Source organism: Rhinolophus sinicus, chromosome 17, assembly GCF_057876585.1.
Source record: "Rhinolophus sinicus isolate RSI-liver-muscle chromosome 17, RSI-T2T, whole genome shotgun sequence".
In the NCBI taxonomy this organism is placed as follows: Eukaryota; Metazoa; Chordata; class Mammalia; order Chiroptera; family Rhinolophidae; genus Rhinolophus; species Rhinolophus sinicus.
The window spans coordinates 118,526,935-118,549,454 of record NC_142517.1 but is presented as its reverse complement, the minus strand read 5'-3'; the positions used below and the strand labels follow the sequence as shown (position 1 = coordinate 118,549,454).

At 40.6% G+C, this 22,520-nt stretch overlaps 1 protein-coding gene across 2 annotated transcripts in view; it reads right to left on the bottom strand.

The window, feature by feature from the left end:
* The window catches only part of CNTNAP5 (contactin associated protein family member 5), an 809,041-nt gene that overhangs the window by 137,684 nt on the left and 648,837 nt on the right, over positions 1-22,520 (bottom strand). For both annotated transcript variants that reach the window (XM_019749552.3, XM_019749551.3), the window contains exons 14-16: positions 21,559-21,715; positions 3,524-3,651; positions 3,177-3,347 (exon numbers count right to left, since the gene is read on the bottom strand). In XM_019749552.3, the coding sequence (XP_019605111.3) occupies positions 3,177-3,347; positions 3,524-3,651; positions 21,559-21,715 (456 nt within the window). The remainder of the gene's footprint in view (positions 1-3,176; positions 3,348-3,523; positions 3,652-21,558; positions 21,716-22,520) is intronic.

Sequence of the window (22,520 nt, the reverse complement as noted above, 5' to 3'; positions counted from 1 at the left end):
GAGAGAGAGAGAGAGAGACCAAGTACCAGCAGCATTGAAAAGACAATGAACTCTGCCAGGCACTTGCAATCGATTCTCTCATTTCAGTCCTCAAAACAACCCTGTGAGGAAGGCATCACTTTTGTTTCCATTTCATGGATGAGAAAACCAAAAGTTCATAGAAGTAAAAATATTTTTTCAAAGATTCCCAGATAGTGAGTAGAATCTGACACCAAAAATAGAATTATTTACCATTTTTTCTCAGTTAAGTATATGTTCTTATATTTTCCGTTATTATATACATTTTTGTTAAGACTGAAGGAAGTGGAGAGGTAAGCTATACATTGAGGAAGAGAAGATAGCCCCCTTTCAGTAACTGGAACCTTTGTATGCCAGACCTTCACTTCACTCTCAACACCTTGTGATGCCCCTCTCCTTTATCCCCAAAACAGGACATGGGTTTTTTTTGACAAAGTCATCAACTACCAAATCTGAATTATCAAAAGTCAAACACCACCGAGGACCACTCCCTCCTCAGCCTCAAAACCCTAACCGAAAGCCAGTCTTGGTATAAGAAGCCCCCAATATGCAGGATTTCAAGTAACTGAGAGCTTGAATTATGTTGCACATTCTAGTCAGTGTGAATTTTGACCTAAAGGAAAAGCAATAAGGGAGAGGCCTTGAAAAGGGGATATAGAGCCACTGTGTCCTAAGGCACATTTTCTATCTTGTTGCGTCTCAGTTTTCTCATTTGTAAAATGGGAATAAAATCAGTAGCTAATTGTCAGGTTGTTTATAAATTAACTCTGGTGGAAATTATATTTTCATCAAATGTAATACCACGTGCATTTAAAACATTTTTGTACAGCCCAAAAGACAAAATATAGTAACAGAGAGTACACATTGGGTATCGACATATAATTAACACTAAATCAACACTCATTACCTTGTGATGACATTTGCTGCCACTTTAATGAATCAATAGGCCTTGGGGCCTGATTTTTATTAAATGTACATTAAGGTTATTATATTAATATTATAAAATGGTTGGCACTCAACTCCACGTTTTCAGACCTGGGCCAAGTTCGGTAGGAGGGATCTTATTTCACACGAAAGGCACAGGGTTTCCTCCCATTAACAGTCTAAATTGTTGGCGTTAAAGGAGTTAAAACTACCAATTAAAGAGATCTCTTTCCTTGCATGTATTGTGCTGTCATTGCTAAAGAAACACTTAGTTGCTTGGTGATTTGGAGGAAAAGCATACAAACACTGCAGCTACATATCTCCTCTAGCCGGTGCTTTTGTCTCTTTCTCTCGATCTCTTAAATTTCCAAGTTTCTGGTGGTAACACATTACTTATCCTTTCAAGGGTATATGATGTAGTCACAATGGTCAATTGTCTTAATCACACTATAGGGAACATCTATTTAGACGCAGATAAATGAGACACCTGGTGACAAACAGGAGTTTTTATGGCAATGGGTATAACAAGGACAAGACGGTGGGAACAGGCCACACTGTAGGTAAGAAATAAGGGGATACCCTGAGTGCAGAGAATTGAAAAACAAGCAGAAGCAGCTAAAAGTAGATCTGTTTTTCCTTATTGCCATGCGCCTTTAATTCTAAGTGTTAGTAATAAAACAGATCTCCACCAAAAACATAATCTTTTGTTAGTCTGAGTTCTAACAAATGGTGATGTTAGTATTAATTTTTAATAATGCACATGTAAGCTTCAAATAGCACTTTTTATTTCTTAACACTTAGTAAATATTGTATTCAAGAGGTAAGTTAACACAGAGAACACCAGATAAATTGTTGGCTCCTGAACATACAGACTCAAATATATGTGTTTTCTTTAAAGAGCAAGAACTCAAGTTCTGACTTTTCATTTTTATAATTACTGCACTATCATTATATAACTCAAATCTATTGAAACACATGAATATATAGTACCATGGGGTTGTGGACACAAATTACATCCAAAGACAGCTTAAGTGTTTTGAAATCCTCAGGAACCCTGTTAGGTACTACCTAACAGAACAGCAATCTATGCTGAATTTTCTGGTAAAAATATTTTAGTGGATTATTTCTGATTGCAGAGGTATTTTGAAAGTTGTTAGAAGTGATTCTGAAAAATACACATGGAAAATATTACAATTTCTGGAATTTATTGTAAAATTGAATTTTTATGAATCTGTACCCAAGATATCCTTATGTTTAAAACCTTTCCTAAAATTTATATAGCTATTGCTTAATGTGAAAAAAATTAAAATTTATAAAAAGAATCCTTTGATCAATATGAGAGAAGATTGATGGGTAAATCTGATTACAATCTTTTAAACATAGACATGCCAAGAAAATCAATTTTGATGAAGTCATTCACAAATTTGTAGAGGTAAAGTCTAAGGAACAGACATTTTAATTTTATTACTGTTACTGGAACAAATGAACATAAGTATTTTTTTTCCCTTTTTATAAAAATCAAATTAATGCAATTGAAAAAAAAATCTATTTTATTTTCCTTTTTGTACTGGGTTATTTTTTTATTGGCATGACTACATATACAAGTTCAATAATAGAACATTTCCCCATCTGTATTTCTATCATTTTTTCATTTAACTTTGTGATGATTACTGAATATAACCTGTATATATAGGAGATAGGATGTTAAAAACTGACCCACGTCCTGGCATCAAATGCACCAGATACACCAAAGTTCATGGTGAAGTGATAGAGCAATGATGGGAATTCTGACTGGGTAGTCACACACTCCTAGTGATGAGCAATAAGTGAGGATACTACTTTCAGAGCAAAAGTACAACAAAAAAGTGAACCCAAAATCTGAATATAATGCACAAGAATAACACTTTCAGCTTCTCACAGAAATTGTAATGAACAAGTTCTATGATGTAGAAACTTAAAGTCACACGTAAGAAACACACATGGATCAGATAAAGGACATAGCCATAGGTATCCACGGACATTTGGGGAATGTGCTATTTTGAAGAGAGAATGACTGATTAAATACGGATAGGTAATAATAAAACATTAGAAGGTACTAGAAATTGGCATTGCTAATTTATAGATGCCCAGTGAGGTTATTTAGTAGTACAAATATGAACTTGTTGTTGGCAAAGATAAGACTAAAGTTTCTTCCGTTGACCAACTACATTAAATTCATAAATGAGGGAACTTACAGCTTATTTCAAGTCGGATGAAGTCTGTAATGCCAAGGTTTTCTAAGAAAACTCCAGATAAAGCCATGGTTTTAAAAAAGAAGGAAATATCAGCGCTGAATTCCGCATGGAAGGTAGGAAAGTGGAGGTAAGAGGCTTCTGTATAAAATGAGACTGCATTCCAGAAGTGTCCTGCAAATGAGAAAATCCTTAAGCATGGCTCATTGTTTTGGAATGGGGTATAGGAAAGCTGAGCATGTGGATAATTTTTCAAGACTGGGGAAAACTGCATGGGAAAGGGATAAGGGAATAAAAACATCTTGGGCTTATGTAACACAGAAAGAAAGCTTATTTCCATTAGTACTCACGGTCACCATAGCAACGCAATGGACCAATTCTCCAAGCAGCTTCTGAGTTTGATCTGTTGGTATCAGTGATAACTATCTGGGTGACAGGCAAGTGGTCTTTGAAGGAGAGAAAGCCAGTATCATTTGTCCTGCAAAACACAAATTACAGAAAAAGAGGAGAAAATGTGGATAAACTAGGGACTCTTTACCAAGACTCCTCTTTTCAAAAGTGATTTGGGTGGTTCCAGCAGGGTGGGGGCAGGGAGGGGGATAACAGGGCGTTTCATCTCATACGTGTGTGTGAAAGACTGGTGTCGTGCAGGGGACCCTGCTCGCTGCGCCATTTGTCGTGCAGGGCGTCCAGCGGGGTCTCTGCTCCCGCTCCCCATACAAGAACGCAGGATATGGTGAGGCCAAAAAGGAACACCCACGGAGCCATAGGTAGGGGAGTCATACCACTATATTCTCTCTGGCGGCACTACACTCTCACTGGAGGCTGGATCCACACTGTCCGCAAACCGCCATCCACGCTTGCCAGCCCAGCCGCCATCTTCTTGCTAGCCCCCATTCTTCTCTTTCCTCTTCTCCTCCGTAGCCGCAGCAGTTATATTAGCGGCTAATTGGCTAACTGGCTACAGCTGACGGCCAACTACTACCTGAGCCAGCACTCCTCCACGTGAGGCCGAGAGCCTGTAAACTACTTTCTGGGGCTCTGCCCCCACACTCCACCCCTACAGGCTCTCGCCTTACAATCTACGCGACAAGCATTTTCCGCGAGGGGCCCTGTGCGAGGAGCCTGGGGGTGAATGCAATATTCTGGACACAGCCAGGCTCTCTGGACACAGCCAGGGTTTCTCAGGGCACCACCAGTGCTTCTGGGCACGGCCAGACTTCCTGGACTTCTTAGGGTACCACTAGTTTCCCCGGGCACAGCTAGGATTTCTCAGGGCACTGCCACTCTCTGTGGGCACAGCCACACTTCCTGGACTCATCCAGGGCTTTCAGGGCACTGCCACTCTCTGTGGGCACAGCCAGACTTCCTGGACTCAGCCAGGGCTCTCAGGGCACTGCCACTCTCTGTGGGCACAGCCACACTTCCTGGGCTCGGCCAGGGCTCTCAGGGCACTGCCACTCTCTCTGGGCCTCTCGCGGTACCCTGCTGGAACAACAGCGACTCACAATCAAGGTGCTTACATATTCTCAATGGCGGCCAGTCAAGAGACAAAAGCAAATATCCCCCAGTTCCACTAACAACAGTTCCCAAACAAACAGTCAAGCGGTCCATTAAATTAGGGATGGAAGGCAATTCCCCATAGCCATAGTCATTCACCAGGGCCGTCCTGGGGGTGAGGGATGACCTTGACCTCACCCTCATCTCCCAAGGAGGACTCAGCAAGCGTTACCTCCTGGGACTATAAGTCCTGCATCCAGGCTGCCTGACCAGGAACTTCCCGGCCCACAGGGCTGCAACGACCTTTGCTTTCTCCGGCCTGTGCTGGTTGGGGAACCGTCCACATCTTTCCACCTCTCCACGGGGCTCCATCTCTCCAGCAGCTGCATGGCTTTTCCTGTGCTGGTGGGAGAACCGTCCATGTCCTCCCACCCCTCCACGGGGGTCCAGCTCTCCGGCAGCTGCTCCTCCTGGTCTTCCTGAGACTGAGTGTTCACACGCACAAACTGCTCCACCGTCCTTTGCAGAGCTTTGGCCGGCACCATACCCTGCTCGCTGCGCCATTTGTCGTGCGGGGGACCCTGCTCGCTGCGCCATTTGTCGTGCAGGGCGTCCAGCGGGGTCTCTGCTCCCGCTCCCCATACAAGAACGCAGGATATGGTGAGGCCAAAAAGGAACACCCACGGAGCCATAGATGGGGGAGTCATACCACTATATTCTCTCTGGCGGCACTATACTCTCACTGAAGGCTGGATCCACACTGTCCGCAAACCGCCATCCACGCTTGCCAGCCCAGCCGCCATCTTCTTGCTAGCCCCCATTCTCTTTCCTTCCTCCTCTCTGCTAGCGTAGCCACAGCAGTTATATTGGCGGCTAATTGGCTAACTGGCTACAGCTGACGGCCAATCAGCCACAGCTGACGGCCATCTACTACCCGAGCCAGCACTCCTCCACGTGAGGCCGAGAGCCTGTAAACTACTTTCTGGGGCTCTGCCCCCACAACTGGAATGGCAATTATAAAATCCATGGCCGGCTTCCAAAAACAAGGAGATTTTACAACTTCCCTAAGTCCTTCCAGAAACAGTTTGTAGAGTTTGCTGCTGCTTGTTCTGGCTAAGAGCACACACCTGCCCAGTGCAGCGTGATGTAACATTAAACATCGCCTCTCTTGCCATAAAGAGATCAGCTATCTCAGAAACTAACCCGAAATAGGCATAATTCCCTGTGAAATCACTCCGGGGACTTGTTTTAGACACCTGCCAAAGTATTTAATCAGCTTGGGATGATTCTTACCAACTTTTAACTCTAGGTAAAAACAAATCTTTACAGTTACTGGTTTGGTGCTTTTCATTTTGGTCTATGTTTTAAACATCTTGGTAGTTAAGGACTCTAGCTTTGTCTTTGCTAATTATGCAAATAGGAAACTGACTGGTCACCCTTTCACAACAAATTTAAAAAGAAATAGAGTTAAGCTATTGGTTTTTCTCTCTTTTTAAGTTGTGATTTTGAACTCATGGTAAGAACATACCATTAAACTAAGAGTAAAAACAGATGTGGGTAAGAAACTGGCATTAAATTAATAAACATTTTGAAGCAGCAACATATCAAAGGATATTTTTCCCACACAACACCCCTATACAGTGGGTGTCAGTATTCTCATTTACAAATGAGGGAACTGAGGCTCAGAGATATTAGGTAATTTGCCTAAGGGCCACCGGGCAGAAGGGGCAAGGGTGTAGTCACACACTCGGTACCTAGCCCATGTGTAAAGTTAACAAGGATGTCATCAACACATGTCAATCTGAGCTGAACTGAATCAGATGAGGCAGTCCAAGGACGCACACAAATGCCCTGGACTCACCCCCCTCGAGCCCCCCGCCCGCCCCATCAGCCTCAGTGAAACACAGGGCGGGTCATCTTGCCTGTACTTGGGAACTGGGAGATAGCACCATGCTCCCACATTCAGGCAAAGTATATGATGCAGCATTTGCTAATAAGAACACAAAGTAGCCGAGTAACATTGGTTCTCTCTCTGTATCCACAAAGAGGTCAACAAAACACTCAAAAATGCTCAGAATCAACATTATATTTCATCATCATTTACATATCACTTACAACTCTGAATTTAGAGACAAGAAAAATAATATTCCAAAGTATTAATTTGGGAAGCTTAGCAAAGACCAAATAGTGTGATAAAGTGCTTTGGAAGCAGATTTGTTCTGGAAAATCAGGTCCCAAGCTCCTGGCTGTGTTAGTTTAGGCAAATCACTTTACTTCTGAGACTCCCCAGTGTCCTCAGTTTTAAAATGGAGATAATGAATATATCACAGAGTTGCAGAGAGGATTAAATGAGATTACATAGTCACTTAGCATGGTGTCTGATCTATGGTAAATGCTGAAAACTGGTAGCAGTAACACTCATTTTACTTGTCATCTGGACTAAGACTTTTGTTTCTATTTGAAAGCACGTCTCTGAATGTTACACAGACACAATCAACGTTAAGTCGTCACATTTCAATATCTTTTCTGGAAGAGATTTCAAACCAAATTCCAAGTAGTGAAAGGAACAGACCAACTCACATCTGCTCCTGAAGTAACTCTGTATTTCTGTAGGATTCATTTCTCTCCATTTTAATTTTCAAGGTGAAATGGTAAATTCTGAAGTCTGCCCATCAATGCTAACTACTGCCTCCCTTACAGACTATGTCATCTTGCCTACAACAATTTTCTGTCCTTGTGTCAAAGTGTTGGAATATTTAAATAACACTCTAACAATAAAAATCTTTTCCAGGTAAAGGGAAAACAAAAATCCTTCACATTTAGTTTGATGTTGCAATTCACATTACCAAAAATACTTTTTATCTAAAAACTAAAAAAGTAAATTAATGAATGAAACCACTCTCCAAAGTTGTTTAATGGGATAAACAGATACAAAACTCAAGTGCCTACAGGGACCAGGAAAGGAATAAAAATGAGTGAAGCCAGCTTTGTGTTAGATGATAAATGGAACCTGACACACAGCTTCACTCTCAGGAGGAGAGAGAGGAGAGAGAGAGAGAGAGAGAGAGAGAGAGAGAGAGAGAGAGAGAGAGAGGGAGATGGGTAGAAAGTAGGTGTTCTATTTAAAGGAAAGAGCCATATCCATTAGTGACAGGTAATTATGCTATTTATGAGTATAAGGTAGCCTAGCCTTCTTCAGTATTAATGTAAAACTTTTTCATTTTTAAATCTTGACAATGGAATTTTTATTTTTTTTTAAAGTGTATGGTGAGAATGAACCAACACTGTATTGGTCAATAAAATGCAGGTGAGAAATGTTTTTAGCTTACAGGCAACCTGGGCATCAAGGAGACCTTGCACATGTATTCATGCTTTTAGGATCACTGTGATGCTGGGTCTCAGATCCCGCTCCCCACACCAGAACGCAGGATTTGGTGAGGCCAAAAAGCAGCCACAGACAGGGGAGGCATACCATTATATTCTCGATGGTGGCTGGTTGAGACACAAAGCCAACATCCTCCAGTACCCCAATGAGAGGTCTTCCTGCACCCCCGTCTTGCTGGCAGCCGGGCGAGACACAGGAAGTAGGATCAACACGATCCACAATCCATAATCTGCCTGCTAACCCCACTTGCTAGCCGCAATCTGCCATCCGCTTCTCTGCCAACCAACCAACCCCCTAGCTTAGCCATGGTAGTTATATTAGTGGCTAATGGATAATCGGTAACAGCTGATGGCCAGTCACAGTGGATGGATGACCATCTAATAACCAAGCCAGCACCTTTCCATGTGAGGCCAAGAGCCTGGAAACTATTCTCTGGGACTCTGTCCCCACAATCACATTGAGAATAAGATTGGATTTAATTCAATTTGTGAGTGATAGGTATGATTGAAACCTTTCCAAGCATTAATTGGTAGAATAATTAGGGGGTGGGTGGTGGTGGTAGATTTTGGCCACAAGAAAATGATACCAATTATGGTGGTTCCTGTTGATAGGCCAGGAGTCCACAGTTGTAGATCTGACTTTTTACACTTAACTTTTCTTTTTGTTTGAACTCACCTTCGCAAGGGCGAATGCTTTAAGACTTTGTCTTCCTTTGGAATATATGAGACTCTACATTAGGGTAGAGTACTTATGTACTTTTTAAGTACAGAAGTGATTGTGTTATCATTTGAATCAGACCGCCCTGCATTGAATAAATGTGCCTAAACAGACTCATCGTATAGTGTCAGTGAGGTTGTCATGCCGGGTGGCATGCGGGGTCTCAGCTCCTACTCCCCACATAAGAACACAGGATATGGTGAGGCCAAAAAGGAGCACCCATGGAGCCATAGACAGGGGAGTCATACCACTGTAGTCTCCCTGGCGGCTGGGTTGGAGACACAGGAAGCAGGAGCCACACTATCCGCAACCTGCCATCTACTTGTCTCTGCCAACCAACCTCAACCTCACTTGCTAGCTGCAATCTGCCGTGCTAATTGCAATCTTCTCTTTCTAGGTCAGCCACCATCTTCTTGCTAGCCCCCATTTGCTGCTAGCGTAGCCACAGCAGATATATTAGTGGCCAACAGCTCACTGGTTGCAGCTGATGGCCAACTAGTCACAGCTGATGGCCATCCAATCACAGTTGATGGCCATTTACTACCTGAGCCAGCACCTTTCCACGTGAGGCTGAGAGCCTGGAAACTGCACTCCTATCTCTCTCCCCACAGAGGTCACTTTGGGCCTCAGTTTCCTTATCTCTTATAATACTAATTTGATATTGTTGTACAAATCAAAAGACAATGTATATATAACAGTTAACCCACTGATTGTTACATCTTAGGGACTCAATACATAATTGTTGAAATTCCCAGGAAAATTGGAAATTAAAATGCAAAGTACAAAGAATTTTTAAAAGGAAAATAAGAAAGGGAGCCCCTGTTGATGAATGATGAATGGCAGGCCAGCCAGAGATTCCGGCATATGGAGGTTCCAAGGACATAAGGAATAGACGCGCGGTCCTCCAGTTACACAAATGACCTACCTAATAAAAAAAAGTGTGCATTAAGAAAAAGACTTGAGAAAAACATTCTCAAGAGCAAAAGTATGGCACAGATTTACTCAATGTGGTCTCCTCTGGGTTTATTATCTGAATCTTGGGATTTTACCAAATTCAGGATTACAGAACACAACAGGGACCTCTGATTTCTCTAGTGTATCATTAAAGTGTGGTGGAAAGTCACATGCTCCCATTTGTTTCATCAGCCAATTTTAGTTAACTGATGCTCTGTAAGCTTCTTTTAGTAGAATCATCTGGGTGACTGAGCCTATAAAGGGAGTTCCTTTTTCTTCTTTTTTTTATGTCCTTCTCTTTTTTCAGTTACTCAAAAGTAAGAAGTTAAACGTTATGCATATGGGGGCAGAGCCCCAGAAAGTAGTTTCCAGGCTCTCGGCCTCACGTGGAGGAGTGCTGGCTCGGGTAGTAGATGGCCGTCAGCTGTGGCTGATTGGCCGTCAGCTGTAGCCAGTTAGCCAATTAGCCGCTAATATAACTGCTGCGGCTACGGAGGAGAGTGGAGGAGAGTGAAAGAGAGTCGTCGGTGGGTTGCAGACAAAACGGACAGCAGGTCGCACATCCAGTGAACCCAGCCTCCAGTGAGACCGTAGTGGTATGACTCCCCTACCTATGGCTCCGTGGGTGTTCCTTTTTGGCCTCACCATATCCTGCATTCTTGTGTGGAGAGCGGGAGCAGAGACCCTGCAGGCCTCCCCACACGACAATGCATAAGGTAGGAAAACCTAGGAATTATGCAAAGAACTCCAGGACTTCAGCTCTCTTGGCAGCCCTTGTGGGAATCTCAGTTGATTAGCCTCAAGACACTTTGTCCACCCTTCCCTTGGTTGGATGAAATCATGCCTTCCATTTCCCATGGCTGCAAAGGGGGAATGGCCAGTCAGAGGCCCAGAAGCAGCTCTGCAAGTCTTAAAAAGGGTGTGTGTGTATTGATGCTTGCCAATAATTCTATCCTCACTTTGGTTAAGGCAATTATTTTCCTTTTGTCTTCCTTCTGAGGATATCCAGAGAAAAGAGACATGGGGATTAGATGACAAGAAGCTCAAAATGAGCTAAAGGGTCACTTGGTTGCCCAAAAGAGCCAATGGAAGCATTGACTATTCATATACACAAGTCCACACCTGGAGGTAGTATCTATTCAGCCCTGCCCCACACCGACCACACCACAGCTGGAGTCTTGTTTTCAGTGCCTGGCAAAACAAGACAAGTTTGGCATGAACTTGAAAATTCCAGAAACTATATTTCTTCTATAAACATTCTAGAAACTTGAGACCATAGAGCTCATCTCACGTACATGTGAGAATATAAAATTAAGTCTTATTAGATAAATACAGCCAAAGATTACACAATTTTACTTTATTGTTAAGAAATTAAAATGGCCCTCAAGATGTTATGGGTATACAATTGATTAAAAAAAGCACTACCACCGATGAAGATTTGGGAGGCATCATTTGATTAATGTGTTCTGGATATGAACAAAATAAGCATCAGTAGTGCCATGAAAGTTCTTCACAGAACTCTCCACATCCTTCCTTCTATCTCATCTTGCTCCTCTCCCTTATCCTCCTCAAAGTACCACAATCAGCCTTTCTCCCTTCGCTCCATGGTAACTTCTCTCACTGAACTGCTAATTGGCATGGAATATGTCAGACCCTAACTTATCTTCTTTCCTTTCTCTCTCTCACACACACACACACACACACACACACACACACACACACACCCTTTTTTTGTAAAATAAATTATATATATATATATATATATATATAGTCATCCCAATGACCCAACTAAGCTCTCCTTTCTATGTTAACATTAGTCATCTGTAACGAATGTGCCCAAATTGCCTCCATTTGTCACTTTCCCCAGGAATTGGCAGTCTTATTGTCTGCGTTACTCAATTATGTGAATGCCCTGGCTGTGTGCCCCTAGTTGCTCAGTCCGGACCCGTACAGACCTTCATCTCTCATTTTTCTGCACATCCTTGCTCGTTCTTGGTCAACGACTCCCACCCATCTCACTGTATGTCTCTCCGTTCAGCTGCCCTATCTTCCTCCTCCTGACCTCGATTTTATTTGGACGTCTCACTCTGCCTGGGGCTTTGCTCTGGTGACTAACCCAGCTCCCTGCTGCTAATCTCTCTGCTTGCTTCAATCTCATTCTTCTCCACACTACACCCAGACACACACTTATAAATGTGAACCAGGATACATTCATGATTGCTTAAACCCTTTGAAGGGGTCTCCATTTCTTACAAGTACAATCCAAATTCCAAATACTTACCATAACAAATAGTGTGAATGACCCTCAACTGACTGCCTCAACCGGGAGGACTGCAAGGCTCATAACACCAGCATGGACCAGGGAGCTGTGTCCTACACAACTAGACTGAGAAACAATGGCTTGAACCGGAGTGGGGGAGGGGAGGCGGAAGAAGTGGGGAAAATAGTGTGAAAAATAAAATGCTATTTATAATCTCAATGGCTGTGGGGACAGAGCCAGGAGTGCAGTTTCCAGGCTCTCAGCCTCACGTGGAAAGGTGCTGGCTCGGGTAGTAGATGGCCGATGGCTGTGGCTAGTTGGCCATCAGCTGTAGCCAGTTAGCCAATTGGCCACTGATATAACTGCCACAGCTGCGCTGATTGGTGAGTCGAGGAGAGTCGGTCAGTTGGCAGGCAGAAAAGCGGACAGCAGGTCGCAGGTCTTGTGAATCCAGCCTCCAGTGAGACCACAGTGGTATGACTCCCCTACCTATGGCCCAGTGGGTGTTCCTTTTTGGCCTAGCCACATCCTGAGTTCTTATGGGGGGAGTGGGAGCTGAAACCCAGCAGGCCGCCCCACATGACAATGGCCTTTTACAGAGAGGAGTTCATTCTTAAAACCAGGATCCCTAAGTTCGAGGCATTGCTTGAGTTGGGGCCTCTATTTCTGAAACCTACTGATGGCTCTGGGGTTTGTCTGACAACCTCAGGTCACTGAAGCTTATCTCATGTAATTCTCAGAACAACCCTATGATGTTGTTATAAGCATTCCCTGCCTTGTATAGGAGAGGAATCTAGGGTTCGGAAGGGATGGCTAAATTTCTCAGCGTGCATCATTTGCAAGTGGAGAACCCAGGCGTTGAAGGGCAGAGCCTTTACTGAAACCACCACACTCCTGTCCTCCAGGCCAGGTCTCACTCCCACAGAGAGCAGCTCTCTGGTGAGTGTGAGTGGAAGCTGTCATTTCCCACATTTAGTCTGCATCTTCTCAGGGCAGTTCTGGGGTGACAGCACAAGCCCTGAGTCCTTGAACTGTCCTCCTGAGTCTCAGACTGACTGTCCCCACTCTGTTCACACAGGTTTTCTCCACACAAGATACAATTCAATTGATTAGGTTTCATTTTACTAATTTGCAATCATTGTCCAGGCCTATGATCCCTGAGATTCCACAGGGTCACCTTGACAGGGGTTCTGGGAGTCCACAAACTCTTTGGTTACACATTTACACACAATCTTATTTCTATTGTGGTCAGACCCATCCATTAAGTGAACTTTCAGAGGGCAGCCATGTTTGGGGGAGGGGCCTTCAGTGTTCTTTTTTCATTTCTCCTAGGGTTTGATGGCTGGATGATACCTTTGATTGTTGCGGTATGCTATTTAATTCTTTATACTATTGCATATATTTATACTTTTCTTAGAAATTAATTTAATTTTTATAAATAAATGTTGCCTCATAGTGTAAGATACTGTAAACTAGAAAGAATAATAAAAATGATGCCTAGCACATTTTTGAGAACGAAATATATGGTACATCTGTTAGATGTACAAATTATTGCTAACTCATCCAGTTCTTCCCAGAGATGTATGTGTGTGTGTGTGTGTGTGTGTGTGTGTGTGTGTGTGTATATATATTTAGTAAAACGGGAACCTGAATCTCAGAGAGGCTAAGTGATTTAGGCTCTATTGTTAATAAGTGATAAATCCAGGATTTGGTCATCCCATTACATGATAAAATATTACTTAGAGATAAATTACACCATACATCTAGAAAATGAGGGTGCTACTGGCCAAAGTAGTTACAATTGTGTGTGTTCTAAGTGTATTACATGTATTAGCTCATAATGTTTTCACTGAAAACCTATATGGTATATGGCATATTTGCAAAGGAAATAGAACTATTTCTCTCCCTCCTCCTCCTCCTCCTGCTTTTCTCCCTCCTCTTCCTTCTTCTTAATGATAAAGACTCTATGCTTTGAAAAAAATGCAGACCATGGGATTTATTTGCAATTTGCTGAGAGTGTTCCACGGACTTTGGGAGCAGTGCCAGGCATGGTAGAAATGACAAACTGAGAGAGAAAACATGAGGAAGAACACAGTATTCCCGGGGTTCCATCAGAGCTCTCGACACCTGGCTAAGGGTTCCAGCAAGTTCTGAGCAAAAAGAGGTTGTCACTAATGTCTCCCTGTGTAGCCTTGTTTTGACACTAGTGAGTTCTGCATACGCCTGTGCTGCGGGTCCCTCCTCAGGGACTGGACCATTTCCCCCCTGAGTCAGGGCCACCAGTTCTGAACTGACTCCCCTGTGGTCTGTACATAGTCCTAAGGCCCTTCAGCAATTGGGCCACATCTATCAAAATAGAAAAATGGGTCATTTAACAACTCTAAGCTAGGAATCTATGCAATAGAAAGAATAATTTTGAAAGTGGAAAAAAGTATAAATCAAGATTCAAAAGTAATCATTACAGCATTTTTTCTAATGGTGGAAAATCACTTACACATAAAAGGTTTATCATAAAGGAGTGCTAAAATGTGTAATGATAAAACTATACTATGGGGTGCATTTTAGCCATGAAAGTGGGCAAGGTGCACTCATTTTCATGCTTATTTAATGATGCCGAGTGAAAGCTCTCCAAGACATATTTTATGTGAAAAAGCAAGTTGCAGAATAATATGATTAATACAATCTCATATTTAGTAAAGAAAAAACAAGCTTACATGTTAATAAATATGGTATATGTGTAGGAAGATATTTATATGTAGAAGTACCTTGCATGCTCAACTATTATTTCTAGGTGTTGGATTTTACATATGGGGCAGAAGTGAGATGATTCCAAGTGGTGGTAAAGGAAGAGCTTCTACTTTTTAAATTAAATAATCTGAAATATTTAAATTTTTGCAAGATGATGTACCTATTTTTTTAATAAAAACTCCTAAAATTAAGAAGAAAAAAAAAAGGAAAAACACTTCCCTTATGCATTATTAAATACAGACACCTAAATTGGGTGGATCAAACCTGACAATTGTAAGCGAACTTATAGAGTAGTTTGCTATTGTTAGGTGAGTAATGCTATATCCTTGGCGTTAAGTAGGAAAATTAAAACAGAAGCCAGAATCTTATTGTACATTTAAGTTGAATTATAATATTTTGGTGTATGATAATAGTCCAAATCAAAATGTTGTAAAAATGTACTATAAAAATGCAAATTCTCAGTCTTGATACTGTCTTTGATTTCTATCTGTACTCACAACTTTGCAATTACCTAAGTAACACGACTCCACAGATAATTTAGAAATAGTATATTTGTACAGCTTGACAGATAACATTTTAATTGTTTCCACTAAGTATAAAAAAGAAGTATTTTATAGCTATGTTGTTTTTTGTAGAACCAACGGGCCTTAAATTGTTTATATAATATTAGTTATTTTCCCAATAGATGAGAGGATGGTGATATCATTAAATAAAAACAAACACACAAACAAGCAAATAAACTTATTAATGCTACCTTTGGCAAAATATAAATATAAACTATTTTATTCCATCTAGAATTCTATAAGATAATGATGTGATATGTTGGTTTTTGTATTATCAACCTCTGGTTATAAGTTCTTTTTCTTTATTTTTGCATTGTTTCTTCTTGAGTGTGTGATGCCTCCTATTCTCTCCAAACAGACACACTACAAACATTCTGTCTGAAAACAAAAACAATCTGAAATCTAGTCTTGGGATCATTAGTGTAAACATGACAGTATCAAGTTCCTCCAGGATATATACTTTAAGTGAAAATTTAATGACTAAAACAGCAGACTGTAACTACCAAGTGGAGGGAGAGCACATTTGGCCAGAAGAGAGGTTGGGGAGAAAGGAAATAACTCTATTTATTATTATTTTTTCATTAATTCACTCAGCAGTTAATACATGAAGGACATACCATGTGCCAAGCATACTCCTCTCCAACATGAGGTAATGGCTTCATTACATTTCTAGGTGCATGTGAAATTTCAGGGACCGAGTGAGTAAAACCCCATATGAAATTCATAATTTCTGCCTGCTTGGGGCAAGGTCACTTCCAAAACTCAGTAACCAGTGGACTAGTTCATAAACAGATTTAAAAATAACAAAATTCAACAAGCAGAAATTGTATATATATATATATTTTTTTAATGAGCTAAAGCCTTAGTGTGTACCGAGGTGATCCCTTTCTCTCTCTCAAGAGTCAGAATCCCCTTGGTAATATCTAGGATATTACCAAGTATGAAGAACCCTCACTGAACCACGTCTGGCAATGTCAGGGGTGAAGGTCTTGAGGAAATCAAAGAAGGTCTGAGAGATCAATGAACAGCCAGTATGAGGAAACAGCCAAGCCCTAACCCTTTGTATGCATCCAGCATCATCCTCCTAAATGCAATTGTCTCATTCATTCTCATGGGAAAGAAATGAAGGGCTTTTGTGGAGGTTAAGGTCCAAGGACTGGATTAGACACCAATAACAAAAGTGGCAGAAAAATGTATAGAAATATAACTTTTGGAGCAGAGTGATCACTTCTAACTACTCTTTGATAACCAGGAGAAAACAAATCTATAGCAAAATGTTTAAACATATCAGAATTTAAATCTTACACCATTTTCATTCCCTATTTTGTGCCACATCTCTTTATACAAGTGTGTAGGAAGAGCAAAGAACTGAATTACTAAAAATCAAATAAATATGTCTGCATTTTCTTATAAATACAAGAGAGCTTTACTTTAGTACCACCTGGATGTTTGAATGAGAAAACCCCCATTTGGCCCATGTGCCATCACCAAGAGGCACATTTTGGACCACCTACCTGCCTCCTCCAACTTGCCACCCAAACCATCCTTTGTATCCCTGTACACCATGGTTTGTAATCATGCACTATCATTTTTTTTTATATCCATCTACAATCATTCCTTGTATCTCTATTAGTATCCCTCCATGGGGATGACAGTTTTCCCATTTTCCACATAGCCCAATACTTTCCTGTACTAGTGTCTCCATGCTGAATCTATCACTGGTTTTCTTTCCTACTTTCAACAGTCCATCAGTCCAAAGTAGTTAGATAAGAAAATACCTGATAAGGAGGATTTCAATAGGTTGAATCACTAAGTTGAAGACAGAAGTTCCTTTGCAAACAATCATTGACTATCAAACTGTTATTCATGACAAGTTTTCTCATTTCTTATTTTTTCCTCCCTGCTTAATTCTTTGGCTGGGGTATAAACCCCTAGAAAAGTGACTCCATAGTACACCTGATTTAGATGTCTAGCTGGGGCTTCCCTTAACTCTCAGACAGGACTGTGCTTTTGGTATTCATTAAGTGACTTCTTTTTTTTTTTTTTTTCTCCCTCCACTTATATCCATTTTATGAGCTGCCTCAGTTTAACCCATACTCACAACACACTCCTTTTCCTCCTTTATTTAGGGCTCATTGAAATATATGACCACAAGTTATTCAGTTATGGAGGTTTACTAAAGTATTATTAATTACCAGAGGCTTAGAAGGTAGAAGAGACTGAAAAGCCTGACATTGCAAAAAGAAAGGTACACACTGCTGTGATGTGACTTAAGAGGCCCAGGGAGAGGTCTCACTAGCTGCCATGAGTCAAAATCCCAACTTAGCAGTTCTTCTGGTGTAGTCAGCAAGAGCAAACTTGGATTCAGCTGGAACTCAACTCTGCCCTTTTAGTCATGTGACCTTAACCATTTATCATCTCAGCCTCAGTTTCCTTTTCTGGGGAAAGGAGATTATGAACCAACCTCAAGGGTTGTTGGGGTGATTATATGAGATAGATTAAATAATAAGAAAACTTCAGTGTATGATAGATTAACATTTTTAAGTGACATTATCTAGGAATTGTAATATATTAAACTGCTATCTACTAGATGCTATAGCAGCCCAAATCAGTTTTCAGATTCACTTTACTAAGAGCAGAAACTTAAGGAAAGTTTACAAGGGAAAAATACCTGAGGTTTCTTAGGAGCAACAGTGATACTTAAAAGGGCATGATTGTCTGAAACAAAAAATCTGAAATGTGTGGAAAGCCAGATTGATCACATGTTAATGAAGAATGAGGCTGAAAAATGTTAAGTAACATGATTAACTACTTCACAATTTTGTTATTTTTTGTGCTTTTGGTAGTTTTCCTTGTGCAGTAAATAATAGATTTGAATCAATAAAAATGAGTGCATTTCCACTAGGCTCTGCTGTGTTTTATATCTGAAAGTGTAGTCTATTTCTGCAATCTTTTTTACAAAGCTTTCTCATTGTTATTTTACATACAAGGAACTTTATGATCTGGATTTGACTTCCTTCCTTGCCTTCATCTCTTATAAATTCTTCACATGAAAACTGTGCAACAACCAAACCTACATGCTTGTGTTTGGGGAAAGTGGTGATGTTGATATTGTTTCACATTTCCCTGTCTGAGAACACAGAGGTTTCACCTGCCTGTACTAAACTAACCTTAGGTGACTTCTGATTCTTCGAAATTTACCTCTTTCCTTGAAATCTAACTAATCTAAGCCCATGTGCTCTCTAAGTCTGGGACTATCTACGTTTATCTTTATTACAAAATTCATCTGACTGGTCCATGTATTGCTAACTAACTAGCTTTTATCTTTCCTTTTTACTGTGCTGCATATCCCTCAAGGTCAGGGACTATAACATTCTTGACTTTCTCCGCACAGTGGACTACCTGTCTGGTGCACAGTAGACACTTGGTAAACATGTGAAAATGTCAGGTGGAGTAGTACATACAGTTGCTTCTATAACAAATTATTTTCCAGAATCATTCACAACAGACTATGACTTGTCCTAAGACAATGAGTGAAACCCAGAAGAGTTAATTCAGAATCTCAGCGTCTGCTCCCTCATGACAATGACAGAATGGACGTCCCCATCTCACCTGGATGTTGCCCTGAGAAGCCTAGCATGTTCCTCTGGTATGCCCCTGGGTGGAGTGGGCATATGTACAAAGGGAAGGTCAAATCATTTCTCTTGATCTTTGGTAAGTTTGCTGTTGAACAAAACCTATATCTAAAATTAAATGCTAATGCCCTGATAGAGGTCACTTGCCTCCGAAAGTGGCAGGTGATGGGGCTTTCCCCTGGCTCTAAAGGAAATGGGAAGGGTTATGAAATATGCAATAACTCTGTTGATAGACGTATTGATGGCCCCAGAGTTTAAGGAAAAGCTGTTTTGAAGAGCTCTTCTGAGCATAGCCTAGACGATGAAGTTAAGTCAACATATGAGGGGTTCAAAGTTCACTGAACTAGTGGGCAAGTCAAAGGAGGAAGAAGCTGCAAGCTGAGGAGAAGCGATCAGCAATGGAAAGTGCTGTTTAAAAGAGTGTGGAGATAATTCAATCTGATAGTCTCATCTTCTACTTTTAAGTGATGTGATGTCATTCTCCACCACTGCCTCTCAGTGTTCAGCAAATTAAACTCCGCCCTGCTCAGTTGATCCCTAGAAAGGGAAGGCATGAAGCAGTAGGGAAAGGGCTCTATATGAAAGGGCTACACCATAGCGAATGAAACAGTAAGCAAAGATCAAAATTCACCCCGAAATAAAAAGAGTGAGAGTTGAAGGTAATTAGGAAAACACTTCCTCTTCCAAATAACTTTCCATATTCTACTTCCAATAACAACTTTAATGATTATACACAACAAAATGAAGATGTTTCCATTCAAGTCTGTGCATCTATAAATTTATAATATCTTGTATAATGAAGGAAATTTAAACAATTTAAGAAAAGAGTAAATTTAAGCTTCTGGTTGCAGAGAATTTTGAACATGTTTTCCTGGCAATACAACTGTGTAACCCTTCAACATACAGCTCTCAAGTTTATAGATGCCATTTTTTGATCACTTCTTCTCCTCAAAGGTCTTCTAAATGCATCTATCCATCTAACTACCACTGAATTTCTACTGTACAGGAGTTGGTCTTGAGGGACATAATGTTAAAAGAGACATAGTCTCCATTAGGGACATTGGATTTGCAGGCATCCATAATACTATGATGGAAGTCACTGCAGGGTAAAGGGGGGAGGGCAAAAAACGGGGACTCCATTCTACCTTCAGTCAACTTCATCTGAATTAACATATGTGACTATTTCTAGATTAGGAGAAGGCACCCAAGTAACTTGCCTTGGGGCCCAAGCAGCCCTACAGCATTATGAAAGAGTAGTCTATCTAGTAGAATCTGATGGAAACAAAGATTTGGTCCTTTCCTCACCAAAATGAGGTTTTGACTCAACCTTAAATTTCATTTGAAACAGTTCTTCCTGTTTAAAAGTGAAAGAAAAGTACTGAAAATACATTTCAACTGGGTTGAAAGCAGCTTTACTTAGGAATTCCTAATTCTATGAATCAGCATTTGATGAAGCAAGCAGAATTACAAAGCCAAAACTAAAGGATGTGTTAAATTCAAACGCATTTGTTTTTGTCAAAACAAAAGTGGGTTGGAAACAGAAACTCATAGACACAGACAATAGTTTAGTGGTTACCAGAGGGTAAGGGGGGTGGGAGGTGAGAGATAAGGGTAAGGGGGATCAAATATATGGTGATGGAAGGAGAACTGACTCTGGGTGGTGAACACACAATGGGATTTATAGATGATGTATTACAGAATTGTATACCTGAAATCTATGTAATTTTACTAACAATTGTCACCCCAATAAATTTAAAAAATAAATTTAAAAAAAATTATAAAAAGCACTGCCAAGAATAACTATTAAAAAAGTGAGTATACAAAAAAAAAAAAAAAAGTGGGTTGGAAATGATGTGTATGATGTGTGCATTATTTTTTGTAATCAATACAGTGAAAAACAAGCCATTCACCTGGGGAACAAAGGAAAAGTAGATGTTACAGACATGGGGGAAAGAAAGTAAACGGTATCTGATAGGTCATTTGGTGTGGGAGAGTGAGAGAATCTGGCCTCAGCTATACCCGTGTTCAAATTCTGGATCTGTCCAATCAATGCGTGTGACCTTGGGAAATTTATTTAACTTCTCTCCAATCCACATTCCTCAACCTTAAGACGAAAAACTGAGAAAATTATAAGGAATTAATAGGTTGTTATTGGATCAAATAGATGCTCATTAAATATAAATTCCCTTTGCTATATTTTTATTGGTGGTAATAAGGTAGGCTGGTGATTGAAACATCAGTGGGAATGCGAGCGAGAATGAAAAAACAGTCTGTATAAATTACACATCCCTGTCGCCAACATTCTCTCCTAAAACCTATACTCCGTGCATTAGAGAAACACTGACTAAATCACAAAGCTAAATATTACATATCATTTCTTTGTTTAAAATAGCTGGTTCAGAATATAAGGAGGCGATAATGGGACAAAGTGCTTTATGTTACAAACGTCAGTAAAAGCCGTAAAAGTACTAGCACTGGAAATTTTCAGTTAAAAACTATCACATTCCTTAAGGAGCCCAAGTTTATGCTGAACGTCTCATCCATGTTCTTGTCTCTTAGGAGAAATGTTATGTGTCTATTAACGTGCTTCCTCCCCAACGGCAGAAATCATGATTCCCATTACCATTCATCCTTGTCAGCGTCACAATTGCAAAAGTGCCGAATATCCAGGCAAATCTCATCCAGGCCACATTCGCATTGTTGAACTCCAGGAGGAGCACCGCCCCAGTAAGGGTGCCTCTCCTTGGACCGCCCAATCCACCAGGTAAATGGCACTCCATCTAGAAAACAAGGGATTTCACAGGTCAGAGTGGAGCAAGCCTGGAATAGCACAGCAGGTAGCACAGAAACTAAAATAAAATGTCTTGAAGAATACACATCTATCCTTCCTCTCTGCTGTTCTTTCTTCCTCTCTCTCTCTCTCTCTCTCTCTCTCTCTCTCTCTCTCTCTCTGTCACTCCCTCTCTCTCTCTCTTCTTCCCTCCCTCCGTTTCTCCCTCCCTCCCTCCCTCTCTTTCTTTTTGTCTCTCTATTTCTTTCTGTGTTTTCTCTCTATATCTATATATCTATACATGTTTATATATATACATACATATACATAGGGTGCCAAAAAATGTATACACATTTTAAGAATGGAAAAAAAAACTGCATTGAAATTATGCTGATGGTAACCACTTTAAGTACTTCTTGTAATTGCAGAAGTCAAACGTGACTTGTGTTCATCTTTTGTTATTGGTTTATATCGAGTATTACATTTTAATCGTTTTTTTTTTTCCCTGTCTTAAAGCGTGTATACATTTTTTGGCACCCTCTGTATATTTACAGATATCTATGTCTATATACATATGCACATATAACCAACACATTCACGAAAGTATTTACTAGTAGGATATTGAATAATCACAATGTTCAGAGGCAGAGTTACAAACTTAAATGCTTACCAAATCAGACAAGTATCACAACTGAGTAAAGTGGGCCAGATTTCAGAGCAAAACATTTAATATATAGACACAAAAAATATTTTTTTTTTGAAAATACCAAATGGAAAACAATCCTTCTGAACACCGTATTTAACACATATAAGGT